Source organism: Kryptolebias marmoratus, linkage group LG5 (genome assembly GCF_001649575.2).
Source record: "Kryptolebias marmoratus isolate JLee-2015 linkage group LG5, ASM164957v2, whole genome shotgun sequence".
Taxonomy (NCBI): Eukaryota; Metazoa; Chordata; class Actinopteri; order Cyprinodontiformes; family Rivulidae; genus Kryptolebias; species Kryptolebias marmoratus.
In genome coordinates, this window is record NC_051434.1 from 15022657 (window position 1) to 15047241 (window position 24585).

The window sequence follows — 24585 nt, forward strand, 5'->3', positions numbered from 1 at the left end:
CTATGGTGGCTGAACCATTTTGAAACTCAAATGGAGGGATGGTTATAGGTTCATTGAATAGCTGACAGTTGTAGAGGATGATGATTCATATTAAGGCCACCATCCTGTATATTTTAAGTGTTTCTCTGCTGTGACACACCTGATTTGAAGGAATGAGGGATTAGCAGGCTTCTGCAGAACTTGAAGACCTACTGAATAGCAGGGAACAACTAAAACATGTAGAGTAGTGGCCTTCCATGACCACGACTGGACACCACTAATGTACAGGAAGAATCCAGGAAGCACCACTGCTGGAACAGTGGTGCTTCCTGTCCACAGTGAAATGAGTTTTACATTGCCATGGACTGAGAAGTACCTAACCAATAAAGAAGCCACTACTACAAAAGTGATACCTTCAAGCTCAATTGGCAAAAGCTCTGGAGAAAATTTTTATGATAAGATGAGACAAGGACTGAGCTGTTTGGATCATCTGTCAGCCATTCAGTGAATCTATAATCATCCCTCCATTTGAGATGAGTTGATGTTTGTGGTGCTAGTAAATAAATAAAATATTGAAAAAAGAAGGAATACCCTCTTTTTTTAACTTATAGTCAAATCAATAACTGGATGGTTTAAACTTGAACACAAATGGGTGTCCCATCAAGACAGTGATCCTGAACACACATTTCTGAAGGTATTCTAAACGGGCCTTACAACATCCCGGGCACGTTTTCACATTACCCTGTTAGAAATGCATACATTTTGCTTTAAAAAAACAGGCATATGCCAATGAAACAACCATTTTAAATGAACTCTACCAATTATCTTAAGAAGACTGGTCAGATATCCAGACATAATCATGCCAGAAGCTAGTCGATGGCTACAAAAACTATGTGGTCAATGTGGAACTAGGTAAGGGACATTCAGCCAATTATTACATAGACTGGGGGAGTATGTATATACTTAGACTTTGCATATAATTTTGACCTTGTATGGATTAGAGAAAATTCACAATACATTTAAACTTGTGCAACCAGTTTTATTTATTTATGTATTTTTTTTAACTGTTGAAGTTGTGTGCTGTATGATCATTCCACTTTGGAAAACAAACAAAACAAATTAAAATAAAAATTAAAAATAAAAATCAGCTTATATCAATCATTAAAAGCACCAAATTAATATAACATTTATTCCCATGGTGAGTGTATGGAAACCTCTGACCAAAACTGTATTTAACATGTATATTTGATTTACAAATATTAGGAATTAGTCTACACAGAGTAATGTAAGTTATTTTAATTTTTAAAATAATATGTTTGAGATGTCTGACAATCTTCCATCTTTCTTCTTTTCTCCTTCTTGGGTGCACTTCTTGTTTTTCAAAGAACAAAATTCATTTTTTTTTCATTTTACATTAATGTCTTTGTACTATCTTTAGCTACTGCTATCAGAGACCCCCTGCTGAAGAAGAAATCTAAATGATCTGTTTTCAATTTTGTTGAGGGTCAGGAATAAGGGAGGAATTAGCGCCTGTTCAAGTTATTTTCTGCACTTGCGTTTTCCTGCTTCATCATTCTGTCTATCATTCCTGATTGCTTGCAGTGCCCTCCTGATGCGTCAAAGAGCCGGCGAGCTGCTGAAAATGACCTGGTTGACAATACTTTCACCCAGGTAAATCACACACTTCCAACACACAATATAAACATTTGTTATGTGAAAAAAGTTACCATGTGATATTGTATGAAATCAAAATACAAAATTGTATTCATCAATTCAATATTTAAAGATCAATCTGTACTACAAAAGACTGAAAAAAATTATTAAGCAAGTCAGCCTAATCCAAGATTGCTGCCACAATGAACTGACCTTTGAAAGTAAATAAATAGCTACAACACTGTCAGTTTTTGAAACATCAGGCTAACATTAATTGTGATAGTAACTGAGAGTCATCTTAAACATGTACTTCAAGTGCTAATTCAAGATAGCCACCAATCTTAAATTGAGTTGATTCCAGAAGCTAATCAATTGAAAATGTACATCAAACAATTACTTAGTGAGAGTTTGAGTAATATCCATAATAAATGATAAATGGGATATTTTGCTAACAGTCAGACAACCTAACAAAGACACACTCTGTCAGCCTCAGACAATTACATGATTACCTTTCATGTAATGGACACTGTTAAAATAAGATGATGTTGCCAAGCTTCCCGCCAAGTCTAATTCCAATGAGAAGATGACTGATGTTGGTTTTTTTTTTTTTTTTTTTTTTTTTTTTATTCCATTAATCAGAAGCGGAAACTATTGAGGTATAATCACTTCTACTTGTAAATTTATATTTTACATCTAAGAGTAACCGGTTGTTGTAAAAGATCCTGCAAATACTATGGGTGTAACAGTGTGCCTAAGTCACAGTTTGGTACGTACCTTGATATGCGGGCATGGAATCAATACTCTACAGTCCAAAAAAAATAGCCAAATTCTATTTTTATATTTATTTGTTTGTTTGTTTATTTTACAGACAATAACTCTCCCTGAGACAAAAGAGAATAAAAACCAAAAAGCTAACCACCGCTTTCAGTGGAGAGGGTTTAAGGCAGCAGGTCATGTACAGCAATGTGGAATTCGTCAACAGATCAATATAAAATAAAAATTCCTACTTGAATGTCTTTTTTTCTTATTAATCCAATCTGGACTATAAGAGTAACCCACAGGCTGGGAAGGGCATCCAGAATAAGATCCGTTCAGAAAATATTCTGAAAAATAAAAAGCAAAATAAAGTATAACAAAAAACAACAAGGAGTGTTTGCTTAAATAATTTGACCCATAGCTCATGGAAACTAAAAAGCAACACAGAACTGAAATCCATCTCTCAAACTGAAAACAACAAAACAAATAAAAAACAACACAAATAAAATGTGAAACACTCCAACTTCTCAGTGGGCTGAGTGCTAGTGAGAGGAAAATACACTTGATATCAGGGATATTGAATATACATACAAATGGCTTGTCACAGTACTTTTCAAAGCATCACTTAAATGATACAACTGCCTGCCATAGAGCATCTCTGGCCTCCCTCGGCTGCAGCTGTCTGTGATCTGTGGCACTGCAGAGTCATAAGTTGTCCTCAGAGTCCACAACTTATTTGAATTAAACAGGGCGGTCTTCAAGCTTCTGCATGTTATTCTGAACCAACCATGTTTTTTTTAGTGTAGAATGTTAAGATAATATATTTATTCACTTCTTTTCTGTCAGGGCTGTTAGCAAACTGCAGTTCAACATAAAGTAAGCCCGCTCTGAGAGTGACGATCACCTCTGAGTGAACTATTAATTGTCTGTACCAAATCATCACAGTATAAATACATGTACCATTACACCCCTAGTACATACATCGAGGCCACACTAAAGAACCTTTAAAACCAACAATAAAATCTTGAAATCAATCCCATAATCAGGATGAATCCAGTGAGGTGAGGCCAACGCTGGTGTTATATGCTGAAATTTTCTTGTTCCTATTTAAAGATAAGCTACAGCCTTTCGTACCAGATTCAGACGACCAAGAAATGACGATCTATGCCCACATACAGGGAATAACAATAACCCAAAGCTGAAGAAAAGAAAGGGCCATTTGGCTTGTTATCAGAGCACTGTTTGAGAAACAACAACAATCTTTGATGGGGCTGCAATAGTGCATAAAACATGGACAGCACATCTGTGAAGATGCGGATAGTCAAAGAAATGCTGTGCGACAAGCACTAAGATGGCCTGTCTGCAGTAATGACCCATCACCCACTGAAAACAGACAATGTATTGTAAAAAGAAAACGAGGAGCTGAAACGTTAAATGAATGTTAGTTTTTTGCGTTTTTTTCCCAGAGCAACAATGGGAAACATTTTGCTTTCAAAACTTTCACAGCTGGACGCCTGAGTTACCAAATGCTTACAGTGTTGTTCAATAGACCTGATGTAACACAGGGGCAAACATAAAACTTTTTTTAACAGAGTTTCAAATTGATACATGGAGTTGTATGGAAAAAATATCAAACAATATTATTAAGCCAGTTAGGCTCTCGGTTTAAAATCCCTGAAAAGCAAAAATGTCCGTTTTAATGAATTATATGACAAATCCTAGTGTTTTTTTACACAACAAAACTAGACTCTTATTCTCCATCTTCAAACATCCACTCCCCCACCAGGGACAGGCAAAGGACAAGCAGAAACAAAGACTGAGCTGTCTCAGATCCTCCTGCTGGGACACTGACTCTGGCCAGTTTGTCAGACACTATAGCTGTTCTCTCTTGAAACTAAACCATAAAAAACAAAACAAATAGAGAAAAAAAACATGCTTATGTTCTGCTTTTAGTCTTTACCTTTTTGGAGTATTATATAGTGTTTGCTTTGATGATTGCTTCAACAAAGATGCATAAAGTCATTCTGTGTAACATTTTTTTGTTTGCGCTCTGTCTTGTTTCATCATTCACATAAGGGGATCTAAATTCAGTTATTTATTCATTGGAGATTGTGTTTGTACTCTGTGGTGTTAACTCAGAGCTCTAAGCTCTGGCAGACTCCGGGACATAACAATCAATCCCATTGATGCTTCCAGCTAGACACGAATACCTCATGTTTCTTTCTCTCTGTCTCATATCTCACTGTCTCTTGGATTTTCTGCTATCTCTTACTGCAAATTAGAATATTTTTGTTTTATTTAATCTGAAGGTCTCTACATGTAAATAGATGATGCAAGTGAAAGATCATTAAGTGCCTTGCAAGTATAGGGAAGAAAATATGTTGTTTCAGCAAATTCAAGTTTTCTCAAAAGGATATTCCAGCTATTTTGAAGTAAAGTTCTTTGGAAAAATTATGAAGAATTCAGCTAATTGCTTTGGAACGTCCCTTTTTGACTGTATTGACAATTTAAAACTGGCTTGTCCAAATTGGCCCACTTCCAAAGCAATTCACTGTTTTTTACCAAAAGGTCATTTCACTTCATACAAATGCTCATGTTAAAATATTTACATTGCTGCTAGTTTTCATCATAGTTATTTTGGGGAGAAAAAAAAAAAATATGCACCCGTGGCCAAAAGTTTTGATGTAACAGAAAAAAGGGTGGTGCTGCAGGATTGGGGTACTACCAGTTTAGAGCTTGCTCAGGAATGGCAGCGGGCAGGTGTGAGTACATCTGCTTGCACAGTGAGCAGATGCCATCCTCCAAAGACTTTTGGAAGATGGCCTGGTGTCAACAAGGGCAACAATCAAGCCACTTCTCTCTAAGGAAAACAACAAATGACAAATTCAGCCTTTTCCAGCATAATGGAGCATCAAACCATAATGTAAAAAAAATAAAAAGTGATAACTAAATGGCTCAGAGAACAAAACATCAGAAAATCCCTAGACCTTAATCCCTTTTAGAACTTGAGGTCAAACCTCAAGAGGTGGGTGGATAAAGAAAAAAACACAAATTTTGAGAAAACTCCAAATATTAATTTTGCAAGATTGGTCTGCCATCAGTCATGGATTTAGACCAGAAGTTGATCGACAGCATGCCAGATCAAATTGCAGAGGTTGTGAAAAAGAAAGGCCAACACTGCATGTATTGACTTTTTGCATAAACCTAATGCAGCTGTCAATAAAAAGCCTTTAAAACTTGAAATATTTGTATTTATACGTCAGAATGACATGGAACACTGTGACAAAAGATCTAAAAATGCAGAAGCAGCAAACTCTGCAAAAAATAAATAAATAAATAAAATAAACAGTACTTGTGTCATTCTGAAAGCTTTTTGTCACAGGCCTATAATTCATGGCTGATTTTGACCCCAAGCTGCTCGAAAAGTGCTACAGCTAGCTGCTGCTGGTATTAGCACTTGCAAATGTGAATGTCTATGTAATGATCATGTACTGCTAAAATGACAAAGGTTGAAATGTATGAAATATTTTTGAGATTGGATCAGTCCACTGTGGGCTTGGTTGTATTTGGACCAGCCATTAGCCCATCAGTCCAGTCGGACATAATTGTATTTTTCCAAATTGAGGTATTTAAATGAGATATCTCTAACAGGTAAGACATTAAATATTTATAACAGAACACCAATTTATTTCAGGCAGCCCTGAAATGTCCCTTTAAGAATTTTCAAGTTGGAAGGCTCGCACAGCTCCAACAGGAAGTCAACTAACTTGCTGAGACTTGTAAACCTTAACACATCAGATGACAGAATGTACACCTACTGTTTTTAATTACCTAGCTTCACATTGTTTTCTTTTTCTTTTCTTTTTTTTAAACCCATTTTTAGTCTGACTTTGCTTAGAGATAGGAAAGAGAGAGGGAAAAAATGAGAGCCTCTGTGACGTTCTTTCTCTGTCCTTGTAACATTTCATCAAATGTTTCCCTCTCATCTAAGGATTCCTTAAAAGAAATAACATTGACAAAACAGACAAATTAATCTGAATGTGTGAGATTTGTGAGACGCTCGTGTGAATATGCTTTTAGCTTAAAAATATTTCCCAAATCTGTTTTTACTACGGTAGATATGAAAACACATTTCTCTTATTTTGTCTGTATATATTTTAATCGGCTTTGCCCCGCTTTTCTTTTTTTTTTTTTTCTTCCCACGCATGCAAGCAGATGCATGTTTAAATTGACTCGAGGTCTTTCTATTTACATCTGTACGTCAGTTTTCTTACACAATAAATGGACCGTGAAATCCAAGATTCCAGTGTGCAGCCCAGATGTTACGGAGCCACAGAACAGCTTCCATTGATTAAACAAAGCCTCGCTAAGTGACAGCACATTAAGCTTTCTGTGCATGGAATGCTCTACGTATAAAAAACACAGGGTTCAACATAGGTCAAATACAGTATACATGAAGTACAATCTCTGGATGTGTATTTTATTTTTTTGAAGTTGCCTTAAATGGATTTGCTATCAGTTTACAAATGTAAATTTCTGGCTACTAATTAGTTCTGGCCGCTTTTGAATTAAGCACTTTTACGCTCAATAGAAAACTGTGAAACTGGCTTTTGAGTTGCATTGTGATTATTAAGGGTCCTAAATTTTGACAAATATGAAAATTTGTAATTCTAGGTATTAGTTGAATTTGTTTTCCTGCAAAAATTAAAACAGGGAGGTCACTGATGGTTTATTTATTTATTTTTTTTATTTTATTTTATTTTATTTTTTCTTATTGTGGATTTGCAAACATGTAGCTTGCAGCTGCTCAGTTGGCTAAAAAAAAAAAAATACTCAGAAGCTTAACTCAGATCCAAGTCTAACATATGCCATCTTTGGAAATGTCTGGTCCTTATGAGGATTTACTATAAAGTTCTGTTGGCTTGAATAATGTTTTTTTTTTTTTCCAGTAGTAGTTTGTAATAGCTGCCTCACCAGCAGGGCAGTGAGATACAAGAGGCATAATTGACTGCTCTGACCCATACCACTGAACCCCATCTTCTGGTGATGTCAAACAACCTTTATTTGCAGCTAGTATCAAATAAGGGTTTGGTACAGGGTTATGTGCAGATTGCTTGTCTGTGTGTGGGGGTCACAGCAGTTACTGGCTTCCTGAGATATGACAAATCTCACCCTCACTGTTTCTTATCTCGCCGCACTGTAAGACTCTTCTTCTTTTTTTTTCTTTCCTTTCTTGCTTTCAACCCAGTTCCCAGCTGAAAGGTCACCTAGGCTTCAAAAGATCCAAAGTCTTCTTTGTGTCTTTTTTTTTCTTTTTTTTTTTTTTTGTCCAGTCTCCACATCCAGCTACTTGACTTTTTATGATGAAGTCCAGGAGAACCTGTAAAATAACTTTTATTTTTGCCAAAACTCACTTCTTTTTTCTTGTAACTTACTATCTTGGACCCATTGTTTTTACTCAGGCTTCCAGTTCTTCCTCTACCTTTTTCTTGACTTCTTTTTTTTTTGTTTTGTTTTCAAATCCAATTTGTTATTCTTTGCACAGTGAGGTCTGTCTCTTTATATACCTCAGGGCTCATGGGATACAGTACTTCTCATCCTCTCTCTGCTCATCCTCTTTCATCTTCATCTCCTTCTTTTACAGGGAAATGAATAACTGCTAATGACCCATGTGTGCAACCACGATGGCCCCCACATCATCTTTTATTGTTGTTTATCTGATGCAATGAATTGTAATGGATACAAGATTTAAACGCACTGTACACGCAGCAAAAAAACAACAGCTTCCCTGCAAACAAAATAAATAAATAAGGTTGCATTGTATATGCATTAAGGCATTATAAATATGCATACTTATTTTATTTTAATTTTTTTTATTTTTCTACCAACAGGATTTATTCGCATCCAAGGATCTTGCAGAAAAAGTAAGCCTCATGTTTTACATCTACACACATGTGGTTTAACATTATTGCTTTTTTAATGAGATTTGTGGGGCAGCTTAGGCAGCCTTATGAAGCCTTTGGTTCAAAAAGCAAAATGTACATGTTCTTTATGTGTGCTCTAATTTCCTTCTACTATCCAGAAGATGACAAGCAAGTTAGATGGACTGAGGCATCTCTTTAAATAGAGTGGCAATCCAGTGCGTACACTTTCCCCAACCCAGTGCAGGGACCATGATTACCAAGAGACTTTCAGTGACTGTTGAATCTTAAACCAGAGGACAACATGTAGGCTAAATCTGTTCTGCATTCGTCTTTGCTTCCTTCTGCCTTTCTCAAACACTGGCTGGCTGACTGAGAACTGATTTACGCCTCGTTATGCGCAGGGTCTCAGTCGGGGAGTTGTGACTGCCTATTAATTTTGTCATTCACCTACAATAGGCATGTTCTGTTCACAAATAGAATACAAAACTCCAGACGCTTCATTATGTTGCTCCTGTGTGTGCTTACTAATCTATCTGGCTGACTCTCCTGACTTCCTCAATGTAGGTTATTACCTGGGTTGGAGCACACGACTCACCCTGCCACTCGGGGCACAAACTCACAAAGAAACAAAAGTCGACTTAATTTGATTAAACTACTCAGGCTATTTTTTTTCAGGTAAAGCACAATGTGCTGCCTATACAATTCCAAAGATAATAAAAGTAAATGTAGTGTTTCAACAATAGCAGCAAATAACACAGAGCAGGCATTTAAATTAACGTGGTTATATTAATAAGTGATCTGAATATGTGGTGGTTTTGGATTCCTGCTTTTTCATCCCTAAGCTCACTCAGAAGCCAATTTTCATCAGTGTTCATGTCATGCTTCATCAGCTATTCTTCTATACTGTTCCCTCTGCATCAGTGCTTCTTGGCGATGTGAGTCTAAAGGCTCAGCTCCACCAACCTGGAGAAAAACAATAACACCAATTGCATCTAATGATGATGAAAAATAAATATTATTTTATACAAAACTTTCACGTTTGCCATTGTATTACATGTGTAAAAGTGTAAAACGGTGTAACATAAAAGTCAGTTACACCACATCAGACTTGTAAAGGGAGAAAAAAAGGCCTGTAAAGATACATGCATATGTTGAATGCAGTCTTGATGTTATATTTAGAATTTTCTTTTTTTTTCTGCAGCACTAAAACAGCAGAAAATGAGTGTCTATGAATACCAAAAAGGTCACCATTTGTGTGCGCTATAGAGATGTAATATGCTGTAAAGGGATTATATTTATTGCAAAACTTAATCTCTTGCCTGTAGTTGGTGATCCATGATATTTACTGTGGAAACAATAGACAGGAGCTTAAAGTATAAATGTAATGCAAAATCCTATATGAGATGTGTGGTTTTTGTTTGTATTTTACACATTATCATTCAAAATTAACCAGAAAAGACAGCACATTGAGCTGATAAATTTTATTTCATTTCTTAAGTAAAATTGAAGAAAATAATCAACAAAACTGTTGCTTTTGAAGTTTTACTGTAAGTACATGTTTTTGTCGACTTGAACAAGCCCACAGTCTCCTGGAAAAAGTGACTCGTCACTGCAGCTGGTTTAGGAAGCCACTGACAGATTTGTAGCTCATAAGAGCAAGAGGGGTGGAAAAAAAAAGAGAGAGAAGAGGCAGAATTACGCATTGTCTCAGTGCTGTTACAGGCTCTCTTTCGTTGTCTCAGCAAGCTCGTAGTCACAGCTTCAGCATATTGCAAACTTCCTAGTGTGTGAAAGCAACACTCCCAGAAACACAGACTGCGGTAATTCAGCTTTAATTATCCGCTTCTGCCGAAAAGGCTTCAGTTGTTTATTATTGCCGTCCCTATTTGGTATGTGCATGTGACTGTATGAATGTCTGCGCTCTCCTGCAGGAGCAGCTGGTCTCTTCACTCCTGTGCTGTGGGAATCAGACATTCCTATTGATCTCCTGCTCCCATGGGATATGTGTGTGTGTGTGTGAGTGTATATTAGCGTGCAGTTGCATACGACCTATTCTTTGGATCTGCATTACGTAGCAGCACAGAGTCTGTGAAGGTTTAGATTTTGTGCAAGAGTGCCACTGCCAGGTGAAAGCAAAAACTACAAGTCAGTTTACACCTCCTTCAGTGGATATTACATAAAATTATAACAATTGTTTATTTCTTTGTGTCTGCCTGTAGTGTGCTGGTTGTTTACTCCTGAGTAGGGAGGAAAATGTAAGGATCACTGATTCTTATTTGCATTTCTTTCCCGTAGATTAAGTTAGAGGTATTAAACCACAAAGTGTGTAACTGTGTGTTGGGTGTGTGTGTTGCAGGTTGTAAACTTTGGCGGAGCTGCTAGGTTGAAAGGAGAAAAAGGTGACCGGGTGAGTGTAAAGAATATCTACAATGCAATCAAAGACCCATATGTAATAAAAACTGAAATTAATGGAATTTGCAACATCAACACATGTATTAACAGGCCCAGTACTATAATGTTATACTTAAACACTTTGATGCTGCTGAAATTTATAATGATGCTGGATTAACACCAAATAACCACATAACTATGCATTGTATAGCCTCTTCCAATAATCTGCCACACACAGGAAGCAACTTTCCACCTTTCTATTTCTATCTCAGGGTGATGGCTGTTCTGGCTCCAGTTCAGATCCAGTAAGTAACATTGGAGTTGTGTTCCAGTCCTATGTCGTGCGGATTATCTTGCAGAAAAAGTGTTCTTTTGTTGCTCTACATGCAGCACAGTAAGCCTGAACTTTGTGCCAAGAGTGGTGTGTGATAACATGTGCCAACCAACTGTCTCTAACCTCAGTGCACGGAAGGACCCAAAGGCCAGAAGGGAGAGAAAGGCGAGTCGGTGAGTGCCAGAGTTCTGCTGCAGGTTACAGCAGAAAGTCCCACTGCCTTCCAACTCGGCTAACCCCTTTTAGCTTTCAAGTTTGATTGAAATGCAAAACCTTGTTTTCATGCATGCATAGCCAGTAGAAATTTTGCAGTGACAACAGTGGGGTTCTATATATGTTTATTGTATTTACCAGTAGCGAGCTACAGTCATGCATTGACGCATTTACCTGGAATACACTTGACACTGCTTATATACAATGAGTTAGAATGGAAATAAAAGTTGCCTGGTTCAGACATATACAGTAAGTTCAGACGGTATTCAGACCCTCCCTTAACATTTTAAATTTGTCTTATGTTGCAGCATGATGCTTCAATTTGTTTTTACAACAATCTACACAAAGAAGTCAATACTGACAAAATGCAAAACAAACTGTTTTATTGTTCTTTTGTAAATTTTACTTTTTATGCAAATTAAAAAAATAAAATAAAATATCACATTAACATATATACTCTCATCCTTTACTTAGTATTTAGTCAAAGCACCTCTGGCAACTGAGATTTTCTGTCATTCTTCTTTAGAAATTTTCTCAAGGTCAGTCAGGCGGGATGCAGATTGTTGGGGGACAGCCATTTTCAGGTCCCTCCCTATATGATAGTGTTCATCATTCCTCACAGTTTGAAAGTCTTTAAAGTGGATTGTTAAGAATTTTGCACTAAGTAGAGGCTTTATGGTTAGTAAATAAAAAATACTGAGAAAAGAAAAAACAAACATAAAAATTCAATTATAGGATCAGGCTGCAACATTACAAAATTGCAAAATGTAAAGGGGTCTGAATTTATTTTTGAACCCACTACACATCTGTATTTATCTCAAACTACATAATATAGATGTTTTCTATTCTTTAAGGTGTGTGTGTATGTGTGATAGGGGCAACAGCTTCCTCCCGGTAGTCCATATGTCTTGCTGACTGGTCAAAGCATTTGCCATACTCCAGTAGTGTGTGCATTTTGTCTCCTTTTTTAGATGCAAGTCATTGATCTGGGCTTTGTCTTCATTGCCTTTTTCCACAGGGAATGGCTTCCAACTGGGGCGAAGCACTTGGGTACAGGGTGAGCAGTTTAAGAAACTTTTTGGTGATTAATAATCAGGACATGACCCTTTAATGATTGTGCAATTAAATACTAACCCCCTATGCTTCTCTCTGGCTTTGTCTAGGGAGATAAAGGTCAGAAAGGAGAGCTCGGTCCACAAGGTCTAACAGGAACACCAGGGAAGGATGTAGGTGTTTTGAATTTGTTTTCTTTTGAACTAAAACTAAAGCATTTAGGAACCGTTAAATTTGCCTTCAGGCACAAAATCTGCTAGAAAGCTTAAAATACATATTTACAATGCTAAAAAATGTATGCCTACATCACTAAATACACATACCCCTTTACACAGCTACTTTTATCAGACTTGACCGGGTATTCTGGAAACTTATGTGGTATTACTCTTTAAACTCAGAGTCCCATTGATATCTGCTCTCTCCCGTCACGTTAAGTCAACCTGTTAATGCCTGTTAGATTAGGCTAGAGCAACAAAGCTTGCACAATCAATGCTGCCTCATTGACTGGGCTGTTTGTCTCCCACACAGGCAGTCGTCTATTCAGAAAGACTTAAACCTTTTAATCTTTCCTGTACGGTGCAATGATCCCATAAAAATGCATGGAAAACTTTTGAAGAACAAATTGCAACCTCTGTGTGCAGTGGGCTAGTCCAGCAGTTCTGGCATCAGACAATGTCATATTAAGCTATTTGTCAAGTCGAGTTCTTGTTGTGACCAGATGGATTCAGATGAGAATAGATTTTGTTATGCCTCCCATCCATCTGACATTGTGAATATAAATGTGCCTGTTGATGTGTCTTGAAACAAGCAGACAGAATATATTGCTTACGCTCCACTGAAGACAATTCATCTCACAGGCCTTAAAATTTTATTTTATTTCTTGATGTAAAATAATAAACAAATTAAGGAAACCTACAAGTGTCTTAAACATTTTCTTTCTAAGAAATGTCAGCAGAGCTTGAGTGATACTTCTCGGATGATACTGACGATGTCTCTTTCCTCTCTGTCTGTCACCATTTCCCAGGGTCGAGCGGGGTCCATCTGTGTGGTCGGCCCCAAGGGACAGAAGGTTTGTCTGCTTTAAGTTCGGGAATCTGCCCTCCGCCTGTTTGTCACATTCATTCAGTCCCATTTGGATTTAATAGAATCTCTGTTGAACCTGTCTGCCAGGGTGCACCAGGTTTAGTGGGTCCTGAAGGGTTGGCTGGTGAGCCAGGGAAGCCCGGACTTCCAGGTCCACCAGGAATTGGAAAACCTGGTCCTCCAGTGAGAGTCCTTTATATATATATATATATATATATATATATATATATATCATATATAAGTAGAACTTGCTGCAGATATATTTGGTGTATTCCATTGTCCTTGCTGTATCCTTTCTTTGAACTATACTAGGGCCTTCCTGGTGATCCTGGAAAAGGAATAGGAGAAAAGGTAAACTAAAGCACTGAAACTTTACAGTTTCTCATAGTTCTCATATTTGTGCTAAAAATGACTGAGTAAGAAAGTTTAAATAATAATCTAAAGTTAAGGATGTGCATGTGAAATATATATAACAGACAACTGAAATGTGTAGTTACTCAATGCTTTTTGGATCAGGATTAAAAATGTTCACAAAAAAGTTGTAGATAAACAGTTAACATAGATCATTTTAATATATATATATATATATATATATATATATATATATATATATATATATATATATATAAAGAGAGTAAGTTAAAGTCTAAACACAGTCTCTGTCCAGCACACATACTGTACACTCGGGCAGTATTGTAGGTGTTATTCAATGAAGAAAACAATGATAAACTAAACAGTTTCATGCAAGAATGTAAATGTTTAATATTAGCTAATGTACCATTATTTCACACATGCATGTTGTTTTTAAGAAAGAGTTGTTTTATAAGCCTGAAAAACTGGCACTCATTTGGCCAGAGCAGAGCATCACTTCAAAAATTAGGAGACTGACCATTTAAAGGTAATGTTGTTCAGTTTTAAAAAAAATGGATTCATATGTATTGTAAACTTCAGAAGTTTTTTGCTACTTTTCTATCAGAAATTAAAACTTAGTGTATATGTTCAACTTAATAAAATATACTTATGTTATAACAACAACAAAAAAGATAGGGTGAAGATTGAAGATAGGCACCTTTCTGGTGCCTATTTACAGCTAAATAAGCTTGTTTCTGTATAGTGGTATTCAGATTTAAATTTGTGCTAACAGGGAGATATGGGACCTAAAGGAGAAGATGGATTGCCAGGAGATCCAGTGAGAAACTATTTTAAACATTGATTATTATTCAGTAGTGCATGCATCAGCTTCCTATAGACAGTATTGTAACTATGAGCTGATACATCAGCATTTGACAGGGATTCTGCTGTTTTCTCAGGGACCAAGAGGCCCTGGAGGTACTAAAGGGGAGAAGGTATAACACCAGTTAAGCTGTTCCCTGGTCTCTTTTTTTTTATATTTGTATGTCTGTGTGCTCACTCTTCACATGCATTTTGTGTATTTGATTTGTGTTCTTAAGGGTGACCCCTGCGAAGTATGCCCAGTGTTGCCTGCAGACCTCAGCAACACAGTAGCTTTGCAAGGAAAGCCTGGTCCTAAAGGAGAGCCCGGATCCCCAGGGACTGGAGAGAGAGGACTCCCTGTAAGTGCATCGCTTTGACAGTAATGTATTCTGCACCTGCCGAAATGCTCCGTTTTACATTTTTATGATCTTGCTGCATGTTTTATTAGACTTGTAGACACGGTCTGAGTTGTAGCTGACAATTGAACCCTGAGCGCTTGTGTGATAGCATATATATATTTAATCTTTCTTATCATTCTGAGAGAAAAGTGTAGCATTTATAGCCACCTTGAGGTTGTATTTGCCCCAGTAAATTCTTGCAGTTCCGGGGGAAAAGACATGTTATGCTGCCAAAAGTTTAGTCACCAAGGCAAAGGTCTTTTCCTTAATATAATTCTAATAAGTTTTTATGTCTCTCTTGTGAGTCAAAATTCAAAATACTGTACTTTGTGTTTCTTTTTATCTCCTTTATTTAACTCCCACTTACAGCAGGTGAAATAGAGAATGATTTGTGGAGGAAGGGTGATAGAATATAAATCTTTAGCCTTATGAGATTCTCTGTGCAACGATTTTCAATAGTGTCAGCATCAATCTGTCATACCTGGTTAGGGCAGAGGGAGAACAAGGTATATACACAGAAAGGGAATGGTAGATATGCCCCCTCTCTTACAAAGCTGAACTAATAACACCCTTACTTTTGATAATCCTCCTTTTTACTTAATTTTCTCTGTATTTAACAGGGGCATAGAGGTGTGGATGGCAAAGCAGGACAGAAGGTATCGAGCTCCCTCCTCATTCATTTGTAATTTCTAGTTAATTCATATTCTGTGGAAGTATGACCTATTCACACACTCATCTGCATTCCTATACATTTAGATATGCTAACATCAGCACTGTAAAAGACTCTTTCCTAAAGCAGATGTAAGCAGAACTAGGAGAACAAAACTGCATAAAATGCAAAAAATGAGATTCCTAAAACAGCACCAACTGTATGCAGGTGTATAGATACATACATACATATATATATATATATATATATATATATATATATATATATATATATATATATATATAAAAATACCCCCACACACACACACACATTACTGGTATCCACTGACATCTGCCTAATTGCAATGACCAAAATGCTTCCAATGCCGTGTTCAGGCATGAGAACTCAAAGCAAACATGCTTGGCAGGATGAGCTAGGAATAATTTGGATGTCTGTGTTTTTGTATGTTTTGGCAGGGAGAACCGGGATCAGATGGCGCCAAAGGAGAAAAGGTCAGCTTGGTGTCTGTCTTTAAGCTCAGAGTTAAACCATTTTTTTTCTGATTTAGGCTGCTTTATTTAGTTACAGGCCAGAGAAATTTGCCTTACTAATTAACCAAGCTTTGAATTTGTTCCTTGACTGACATGGAACTGAAGAACTTTTCCCAACTTTAATAGTTTTAAGTTCCTAAATGTTGCAAATTTGTTCCAAATTTTATGTAAATCAGCATTGGAGTGCATACTAGTTTGATGACAACCTCTGTTAATGTGCTTTAGGGAGAGTCGTGTTCCGCATGCCCCACCATTGGACAACTTCCTGCTAACCTCAATGGTGGTGTCCTAACCCAAACTTTGATGCAACAGAAGGGAGAAAAGGGGGAGCCTGGAATTGGACATAAAGGGGAGCAAGTGAGTCTTCTGATTTTTTTCAAATTTCACACTTTATAGGGGTATGGGGGATACTTTAGATTTTTAGTTTTCGCACATTGACTGTTTGCCTGAGGTTTACTTTTTAGTCTGCATTTCTGTCTGCATATGTCATGAATAGTGGTCAAGGCGTGGCAGACACAGTTGCATGGCTACCATAGTGACATTAATGACCTATTGGCAGCAGTTTAAACACTTCTTTTGGGTCTCTTTACAATTTTTATGCAGTTAATATATCAAACTGAATGCATTTTGTCATCTTAGATTACTACAAGATTATTAGATTATTATGTTTTACTTCCTACTCTTTCTTCTTCACAGGGGGAGCCAGGAAACACAGGGTTACCTGGACTTAAAGGAGAGAAGGTAAGTAACACGAAAGTAGTACATTGTAGGTGACCCCAATAGCTGACACGGCTTATATAAGAGGAGCTCACCCAGTAGGTGTCTGAGCAGGGCTCTTAATAAACTCCATCAGGAAGATAATCACAGCACTGTGCTAATTTTAGAGCCCCAAACTGTCGACCATAGGGATATTCCTCAGCTGGAAACATATTAGTGAAGAACCTAGGTACTCAAAAACCAATATCATTTGACATAGCTGCCTGGAGGGTGCGACTTACTATGAAGGGTGAATTACCAATTTAAAATCTCATCCTTTTTTAGCAATTCAGGAAATTCTGTAATTTTTTTTTTTCCTTTGCCTGTCTGCAGGGTAATGCAGGCAGCACAGGAGCTGATGGGAAGCCGGTAAGTTCAGCTTCAGTATTTTTGAAACTGAAAGTTCTGCTTCACAACCTGCTGATGTTATGAAATAAATTGTGATCACATGTCAGGGGAAAACTGGACAGAGGGGACCCAGTGGCAAGAACGGACAGAAAGGAGAAATGGTAGGAAAACAAAGCAATCTGAGATTAACTTTAATAACCTTGTTTTCAAGTCAAGTCAAGTCAAATTTATTTATATAGCATTCATTTCATTAGAGTTTCACTTTTTTTTAAATAGTATGCACCATTTGAAGTGTTTCAACAAGGTTAATGAAACAAAACAAACAAAAAAAAAGACTGGTCTCACTTTGTGACACTTCTTTTTTGTGTGTATAAGGGTTTATTTCTGGTTCTTTCGTGATACCAAATAGGCTCATTCATTTGCCCCAAACAAGTTAATAGAAACATGTTTAAACAGAATTACATTTTTTATGGGATTTAAATGAGAAAAAAAGCATCAGGGTGACTCTCAAATTAAATAGAAACGTGTGTTTTGCCAAGAATAAACTGATGTTTCAAAGCACTTTAGCATAAAGTTTGTCTATCTATGCATTTTAATTTATAAATATGCAATAGGAGTAAACACACACTCTGCTTGACCCTGGCTGAGAACTCATAGTTGTCAGTGCTCATCAGATTTAAAACTCATCCCTCACTTTGAAACTTATTTTAATACACATTTTTCAGCTACATTAACTAATACATACATTTTAAAAAAAATGTTGCTCTGGCACCACTAAAAGCAACAAAAAACTGTGTTTTTGGTTGTTCAATGTGAAAAATGAACAATATGGAAGATTTGTGGTGATATCTTTGATCATAGATCAGAAGCTGTCCCTTTTCTTGTGACCAAGAAACCAAACAGAGCCAAGGATAAATCAGTATCAGAAAACCAGGCTGTCTTGCAGTGGTACCACAGCTACGGCTCATGTGTACTTACCAAACAGCTGTAGCACAGGATGGCATTCTAATCAAAATCATAATGGGAAAATTGTTTTAAAAAATAGCTTAAAAATAGTGCATACCAAAAAGAAGACTGTATGTTGAAACAAGTGAGGGAACTGCAGTTTCTGGATGAGAATCAAACCGGTAAATATAATCAACACATACAACAGTTCAACAGTTTAAACAGTGCAGTAATTTTCCAGTCCATGAACTCAGAGAAACATACTTAACACTAATGAAAAGTGTTGTGTTTGACTTGTCTCACAGCTTATTTAGTATTACAATTATTACCTAAGGATGTATCTCTACTGTACACTCAACACATCCAGCTTGCTGTCAAGTTCATAACATATCTGTTACACGGCATGGCTTACTGATATTAGATTAGGATTGAAATTACACAACATGGGACTGCCTTAACTGAGACTTAACTGAATCATATTTTTGCATTTTAGCATGTCAGAAATGGCTGAAATGCTTCAAACTGTAGGCAGCAAAGGTTGTAAATACGAAAGTCATGTACGTGTGAAACACATTGTATTCCATAGTTGATTCTTCATTTATCACACAGTAAAAGCCTAATAACAAATCAAGGTCTAGCAGTCCTTGGAGGAATGCACAAAACTTACTGCCTTTTATGCCAGAGTTTTAAACTAAAATCGTCTTATGATGAAAAATAACATTTGAGCTGTTTTGGTCAAACCTTTAAAATATGTAGTGTCACTCAATATAGTAGGCTCTGTAAAATCCGTTAGAGTTAGAGCCATGGTTATGTTGTCTAAAGTCAGTCGACCCCAGCCATCTTGAATTGGTTGACTCCAAAAGTTAATCCCTTGTAGATCTAGATGTAAGATTAATTTGTTGTTGTTTTTTTTAGGTTCACATTGAAATTGACCAGTGCTTCATAAAATATTTTGCTTACAGACAAAGGTGACTTCAAAAATGTATGACAGTTCTAAGCAGAGATCACGTAAATTTTAACCAGATTTAGTGGAAAAGAAATAATGAACTTGAGATATCATTCGTTTTCACAATAAATATTGTTGGTCACATTTATCTTTTATTTATTTCTTTTTTGCTTTTAATTTGCATGTAGAAAAAAATGAATACATAATACTAGTTCTTCAAATGAGAAATATTATCTGTTTGGCATGAGCATGTTTGTTGATAGGCTCATTTTAAGATGTCAAATCTAAATAAGATAATCTTTTTACAGGGAGAACAAGGACTGCCTGGTGCTGGTGAACCTGGCCCAAAGGGTGAGAAGGTACAGCACGTGTAGATAAAAGTGTTACTTACACATCCTCTAGCCTAATTGTTATGCAAACTAATCTTTCTGACTTCTTGCCCTTCCCCAGGGCGACTGTGCTGTGTGTCAGCCAACAGAAATTGGCAGCCAACTCGCCGGAATCAAAATGCCCGAGGGAAGAAAAGGTGAACCTGGCCCTCCAGGTCCACCTGGACCACCAGGTCTTGGAGCTGATGGCAAACAGGTTTGATTGTGCACCAAGAAAAATGTATCTGTTACACAAATGTTTGCACAGTACAATAAATTGAAATTTGTGCATGCACAGGCAGTTTGGAGGAATGTTTGCCTGGTTGTAGAAGGCATGAAAAGCAGGAGCAGAAAAGGACGGTCAGTTGCCTTCAGCAGCTCACTTTTAGTGCGATTTTAAAGCAAATCTTCCTAAAAAATTCTTTATGATACTCTGTTGAATTTTATTGGCTGATATGAAATCGACTAGTCTGATCATACTGAGCAGTTTGGAAAACAGATTGTGCACTGTCACCCTACTTATTTTCTCATGTGTTCCATTCGTATAGCACAGTTTTGGTTTTATTGGCTATTACTGTGTTTTTGCTCATTAAACTGCATGGAAATAAAGCAGTTTGATCAAACAGCACATGGGATAAGATCCTACAGTTTACAAGCCAACCTGAGAACAATAAGAAGGAATAAAAAAACGAGGCTAAATGGATTCATTGTGCTCAACATTACAAACGTTATTGTCATCAGAATTAAGACCAGACAAATCCCACAACATCAATGCTGCTTCTTGGCATTCTGTCCTCCTGCAAAGTGAAACAGATTAACTTCCATCTGGATGACTGAAAAGTTTGTGATACAGAATGATTTTGCTCTCCAGGGCAGTTCTACTTATAATGCTCATTGAACAAACAGGATATGTGAGAGTATTTGCTGGGTACACTAAACTTCTACTGATTCTTATCCCCTCCCTTGATTACATCCTATGTGCTCCATGTCAACTGTTTTTATTTTATCTGTGTGGGCAGAAGTTTGTTCAGCGCTTGCAGATGACTGAGCATGTATCTTTACTTTCATAGGGACCACCGGGCTTGTCTGGTGCTAAGGGAGAGCAGGTAAGTTTCTGGTTTAAGTATTCTACTGATTTCCTTTATAAATAGATGTTCTGTGTGTATTTTCACACACACAGTGAGCTCCTGCTGGGACTCAGCAAGAAATTCACACCACATTAAAAAGCCCTGTTATCAGCTGAGAAGTTAAAACCAACTAATCAAGCCTCTTGGGCATTCCACCAGTCTTTTAAATAACCCACTGTCCACATAAAAATCAATCTTTCTTAAAAAAAAAAGTGAAAGATTTTTTTTAAACAAACAGCTATTAATAATTTAACATTGCTGAACAAGATTTTAGAGAGCTGAGGCACCCATACCCCCAGCTTTATTTTATGCCTCCTAATTTGTTGTCTGGAACATTTACCCAAAACATCTGCAATGTAAATCTGCCATCAACAGAGCAAGGATGTCTTAACATAGCATAAAATCTATTCTCTGGGATCACTTAGCTTCAGATTCAAAGTAGAGCCATTCAGTTCTTAAAAACCTGAGACTGAAACTGTTTGAGAGCTAAATAAATCATCAGTTGTTCCATGTGAATAAATGTCTACCCTTTGTTAATTCAGCTTTACTCTTGTTCCACTAAACGTTGCTCTCTAGTAATACTAGAACATGTTTTTTTTTTCTCTGTCCTTTTGTTGCCAATGCTACCAGGGTGAACAAGGAGACCAAGGAGAAAGGGGAATTGATGGTATTCCTGGAGTCTCAGGACCACCCGGAGAGCCTGGTCAGAATGGACTAAAGGGCTTGAAGGGAGAAAAGGTAGTTGGACAGTATCCAAAAACTTCCAGGTCACCTTGTTGCAGATACATTTGCATTTTTCAATGTTTGGTACTAAAATTAGTGCAATGTAAGAATGTGCAATGTGTGTCTTTTGTATAGTTGCTGTTGTTTGTGTTTTACTTTTTCTGTCTTTGAAAACTTAATTGCAGGTCAAATGCCTGGTGTAAAGTTAAGTTCTAGTGCCAAAAGTTAAAAACTGACTTTTCTGAAAGTAACTTCTAGAGTATGTTTATGGTTTGTTTACACAGGGGGAGGCATGTGCCAGCTGTTCCTCTCCTGGCACTGCAGTTGGTGATGGTGTAGTTGTGCCAGGCCCCAAAGGAGTGAAAGGAGACCCTGGGCCCCCTGGAGCTGGAAAGCCTGGCAAGAATGTGAGGAAATTTTGAACCAGTTTACTTTTTAGCTTTGTAGTACAGGAAATGATGTTTACCTTATGTTTGCACTTTTTAGGGAAAACCAGGCATTCCAGGTTTACCGGGGTCACCTGGTTACAAAGGCAGTAAGGTATGAATTTCATTTTATTCTATGATCTTGTAAACAAATGCAAATGCAGGGTTGTATCTTTTGATGTGCTGGTCTGCTGTCATTCTGATCTGTGGTGTATTTTGGCCCCTATAGGGAGAAGCTGGAGCTGCAGGAGTTGGCCTTCCAGGACCACAGGTAAGGCCAGTGTGTTTCACGGATAAGTTAGTATTTCTTTGGAAAATGAATCTTAATAAATAATTTGTCCCAAACCAGTTGATTCGGAATGTTGTGGTTTTAGCAGGGGAAACTGTTCATAGTCTCATTTTCTTAATCTGTCATCTTTTTTACATATAATGTAGGGTGAAGAAGGACCAAGGGGTCTCCCAGGACTTGTAGTAAGCCTCTCAAACTTTTGAAGCCTTGCTTCTTAGCTCTGCATGTTCAGAATTTAGTCAAGTCTGTGGATTTTATACAGGGACCTCCTGGTGTTCAAGGATCACCTGGCCCTGTTGGACCTGCAGGGGAAAAGGTAGTCTTTCAAATGAGGAGGATTTTACCCAAATGATCACATCTATAGCTAGAAGAAGCCTGAGCAGACTTTCACTTCGAGTCTTTCTCATTCACAGGGCTCGAAAGGTGACATGGGGCTTCCAGGGCCTCAGGGGCCTACCGGCTTTGGAGTAGCTGGGCCACCAGTAAGACTACAAGATCTCTTATGGAACAGGCCCATGATGTAGTGGTGTGTTGTTCTCACACAATGTGTTCAATTTACTTTTAGGGCAAAGATGGTGCCCCGGGTTCTAAAGGAAAACCAGGAGCTGATGGCCAACCTGTGAGTTGTCTTGCTCTCTTATTATCACACTCTGTCAAAGGCATCAGCTAACTGATTGCATCTATGTTTAAATTTCTGTCATTAACTATTTGAATCAGCTCTCATAATATCTCATCAACCATTAAACATATTTTATTGAAACGTTCAGAAAGTAATCATTTGGAGGAGATCTAAAACTGATTAAGTTTGGGACTCAAATCAGTTCAAGGTGCCTGCCACACTTAACTGACCAAAGGAAACAAAAATGTCTTTAATTCTGTCAGTTTTACAAATATTGAGCTAAGATTTGGTATGATAGTACCCGCGTATTGTCCTTTATGCATACTTTGAGCACTGCACATTTACATATTTGCTGAAAACCTTGGGATTAACTGTGGGAGTCAACCTTGTTTGTCTGTTAGCAAAAAAAAAAAAACTCTCAAAAAGTAATTATTAGCTATACATCTAAAACTGATTAACTTTCAAAGGCAACCCAATTCAAGATTGCCACCACAACTAACTGATTTTATCCTACACAAAAATGGCTATACCTTTGTGAATTTCACATATTTTGAGATAATATTTGGTGAGATAAAAGCAGAGATTCATTCTTCTGACACTCACAGATCATGCAAGATCACACAAGATATCACATTATTGCAGGGTATATCACATAATGGTATTTTCAAGGTTTGACCAAAATGGCTACAAACTCCATTTTTTCTCAATATAACTACTTAACAATAATAAACAAGTAGTCTGATTCTCTTGCATGACATCTGTTAGGTAGTATGTGCTCTCCAAACTTGTTTACATGTTATGGTCTGTTTAAAGCTTTAATTTTCTTCAGGCTTCTTTGAGAATTGTCCTTGATTTAGGCAATGTTTGCTCCCTTCTCATCCTCTGCCCCCATCATCTGGTCTCAGCTTACTGGCCTTTGAGATTCCATGTGAAACAACAAAGCAAGAGTAACTAAGTGTGTTGTGTCTGTGTCTCGTTCTTTTGTAGGGACATGATGGAGCTAAGGGGGACAAGGTAAGTCTACCGTTTTGTTTGGATGACGCCAACCGGAGGGGTTTGAATATAAAGGGGCGGAACAGATGGTAATCACCAGAGATGGCTCAACACCCTGCCAACTCCATCCTGCCTCAGACACACACAGACACTTGCGCTGACACACGCTTGCACACGTCGACCCGGGGCCACAGACAGAGTAGCAGCGGAGGTGACAAGTGTGTCATTGTTGGCAGACGAGGAGTTTTGCGGGCCTGAAGAGAGAGTGTGTGTACGAGACTATTAATTACTGCATGTATCAGGGCCACAAGTCCAGACTGTCACTGAGAGGAAGGGAGAAATGAAGAAACAAAAGAGGCAGAGTTTAAGGGTGGCAGATAAGAGATGCAAGTGTGTATAGAGGCTAATTTAAAAGAAAGAAGACAACGAATGGAAAGGAAAAAGAGGTGTTCTAAAAGAAAAAGCAGAAAGTCCAGTTGTTACATAAACAATGCTCTGTATTGAAGTAGAACGAGAACTCTGTTTTGCAGGCATAAAATTGTGGAAACAGTTTAACTTGAGCTTTTTTAATGGCTCTGTTTTTCATGTATATTCCAGGGTGAACCAGGAGAGTGCAACTGCATTACGCCAATGTCGCCAAGTGTAGGTGGACCTGTGAGTACACACTTGCAAAAGCACAAACTCAAAGGCACCCGTGTGGACACGCTGTTAATTAAAAGAGCATTTCTGCACCTCACTAGATCGGATACAACAGCTTTGGACTGGTTAAATATGACTCCACAAGAAATGCACTAAGGGAAAAAAAAAAGAAAAAATGTTTGGTTCTTTGTTATTCTCCTTTCTCTGT

General features: G+C 37.5%; 1 protein-coding gene across 8 annotated transcripts in view; it reads left to right on the forward strand.

The window, feature by feature from the left end:
* Window positions 1-24585, forward strand: part of col16a1 (collagen, type XVI, alpha 1) — a 79446-nt gene that overhangs the window by 34672 nt on the left and 20189 nt on the right. For 7 of the 8 annotated variants that reach the window (XM_017421509.3, XM_025007321.2, XM_017421492.3 and 4 more), the window contains exons 8-40: window positions 1582-1650; window positions 8280-8312; window positions 10532-10567; window positions 10669-10719; window positions 10976-11008; window positions 11166-11210; window positions 12269-12307; window positions 12414-12476; window positions 13328-13372; window positions 13474-13569; window positions 13699-13737; window positions 14531-14575; window positions 14697-14732; window positions 14838-14960; window positions 15620-15655; window positions 16125-16160; window positions 16425-16556; window positions 16896-16940; window positions 17289-17324; window positions 17411-17464; window positions 19503-19553; window positions 19645-19779; window positions 20633-20668; window positions 21320-21427; window positions 21697-21819; window positions 21899-21952; window positions 22067-22108; window positions 22273-22308; window positions 22389-22442; window positions 22540-22608; window positions 22692-22745; window positions 23733-23759; window positions 24336-24392. In XM_017421509.3, the coding sequence (XP_017276998.1) occupies window positions 1582-1650; window positions 8280-8312; window positions 10532-10567; window positions 10669-10719; window positions 10976-11008; window positions 11166-11210; window positions 12269-12307; window positions 12414-12476; window positions 13328-13372; window positions 13474-13569; window positions 13699-13737; window positions 14531-14575; window positions 14697-14732; window positions 14838-14960; window positions 15620-15655; window positions 16125-16160; window positions 16425-16556; window positions 16896-16940; window positions 17289-17324; window positions 17411-17464; window positions 19503-19553; window positions 19645-19779; window positions 20633-20668; window positions 21320-21427; window positions 21697-21819; window positions 21899-21952; window positions 22067-22108; window positions 22273-22308; window positions 22389-22442; window positions 22540-22608; window positions 22692-22745; window positions 23733-23759; window positions 24336-24392 (1938 nt within the window). The remainder of the gene's footprint in view (window positions 1-1581; window positions 1651-8279; window positions 8313-10531; window positions 10568-10668; window positions 10720-10975; window positions 11009-11165; window positions 11211-12268; window positions 12308-12413; window positions 12477-13327; window positions 13373-13473; window positions 13570-13698; window positions 13738-14530; window positions 14576-14696; window positions 14733-14837; window positions 14961-15619; window positions 15656-16124; window positions 16161-16424; window positions 16557-16895; window positions 16941-17288; window positions 17325-17410; window positions 17465-19502; window positions 19554-19644; window positions 19780-20632; window positions 20669-21319; window positions 21428-21696; window positions 21820-21898; window positions 21953-22066; window positions 22109-22272; window positions 22309-22388; window positions 22443-22539; window positions 22609-22691; window positions 22746-23732; window positions 23760-24335; window positions 24393-24585) is intronic. The other variant, XM_017421525.3, reaches the window with a different exon arrangement.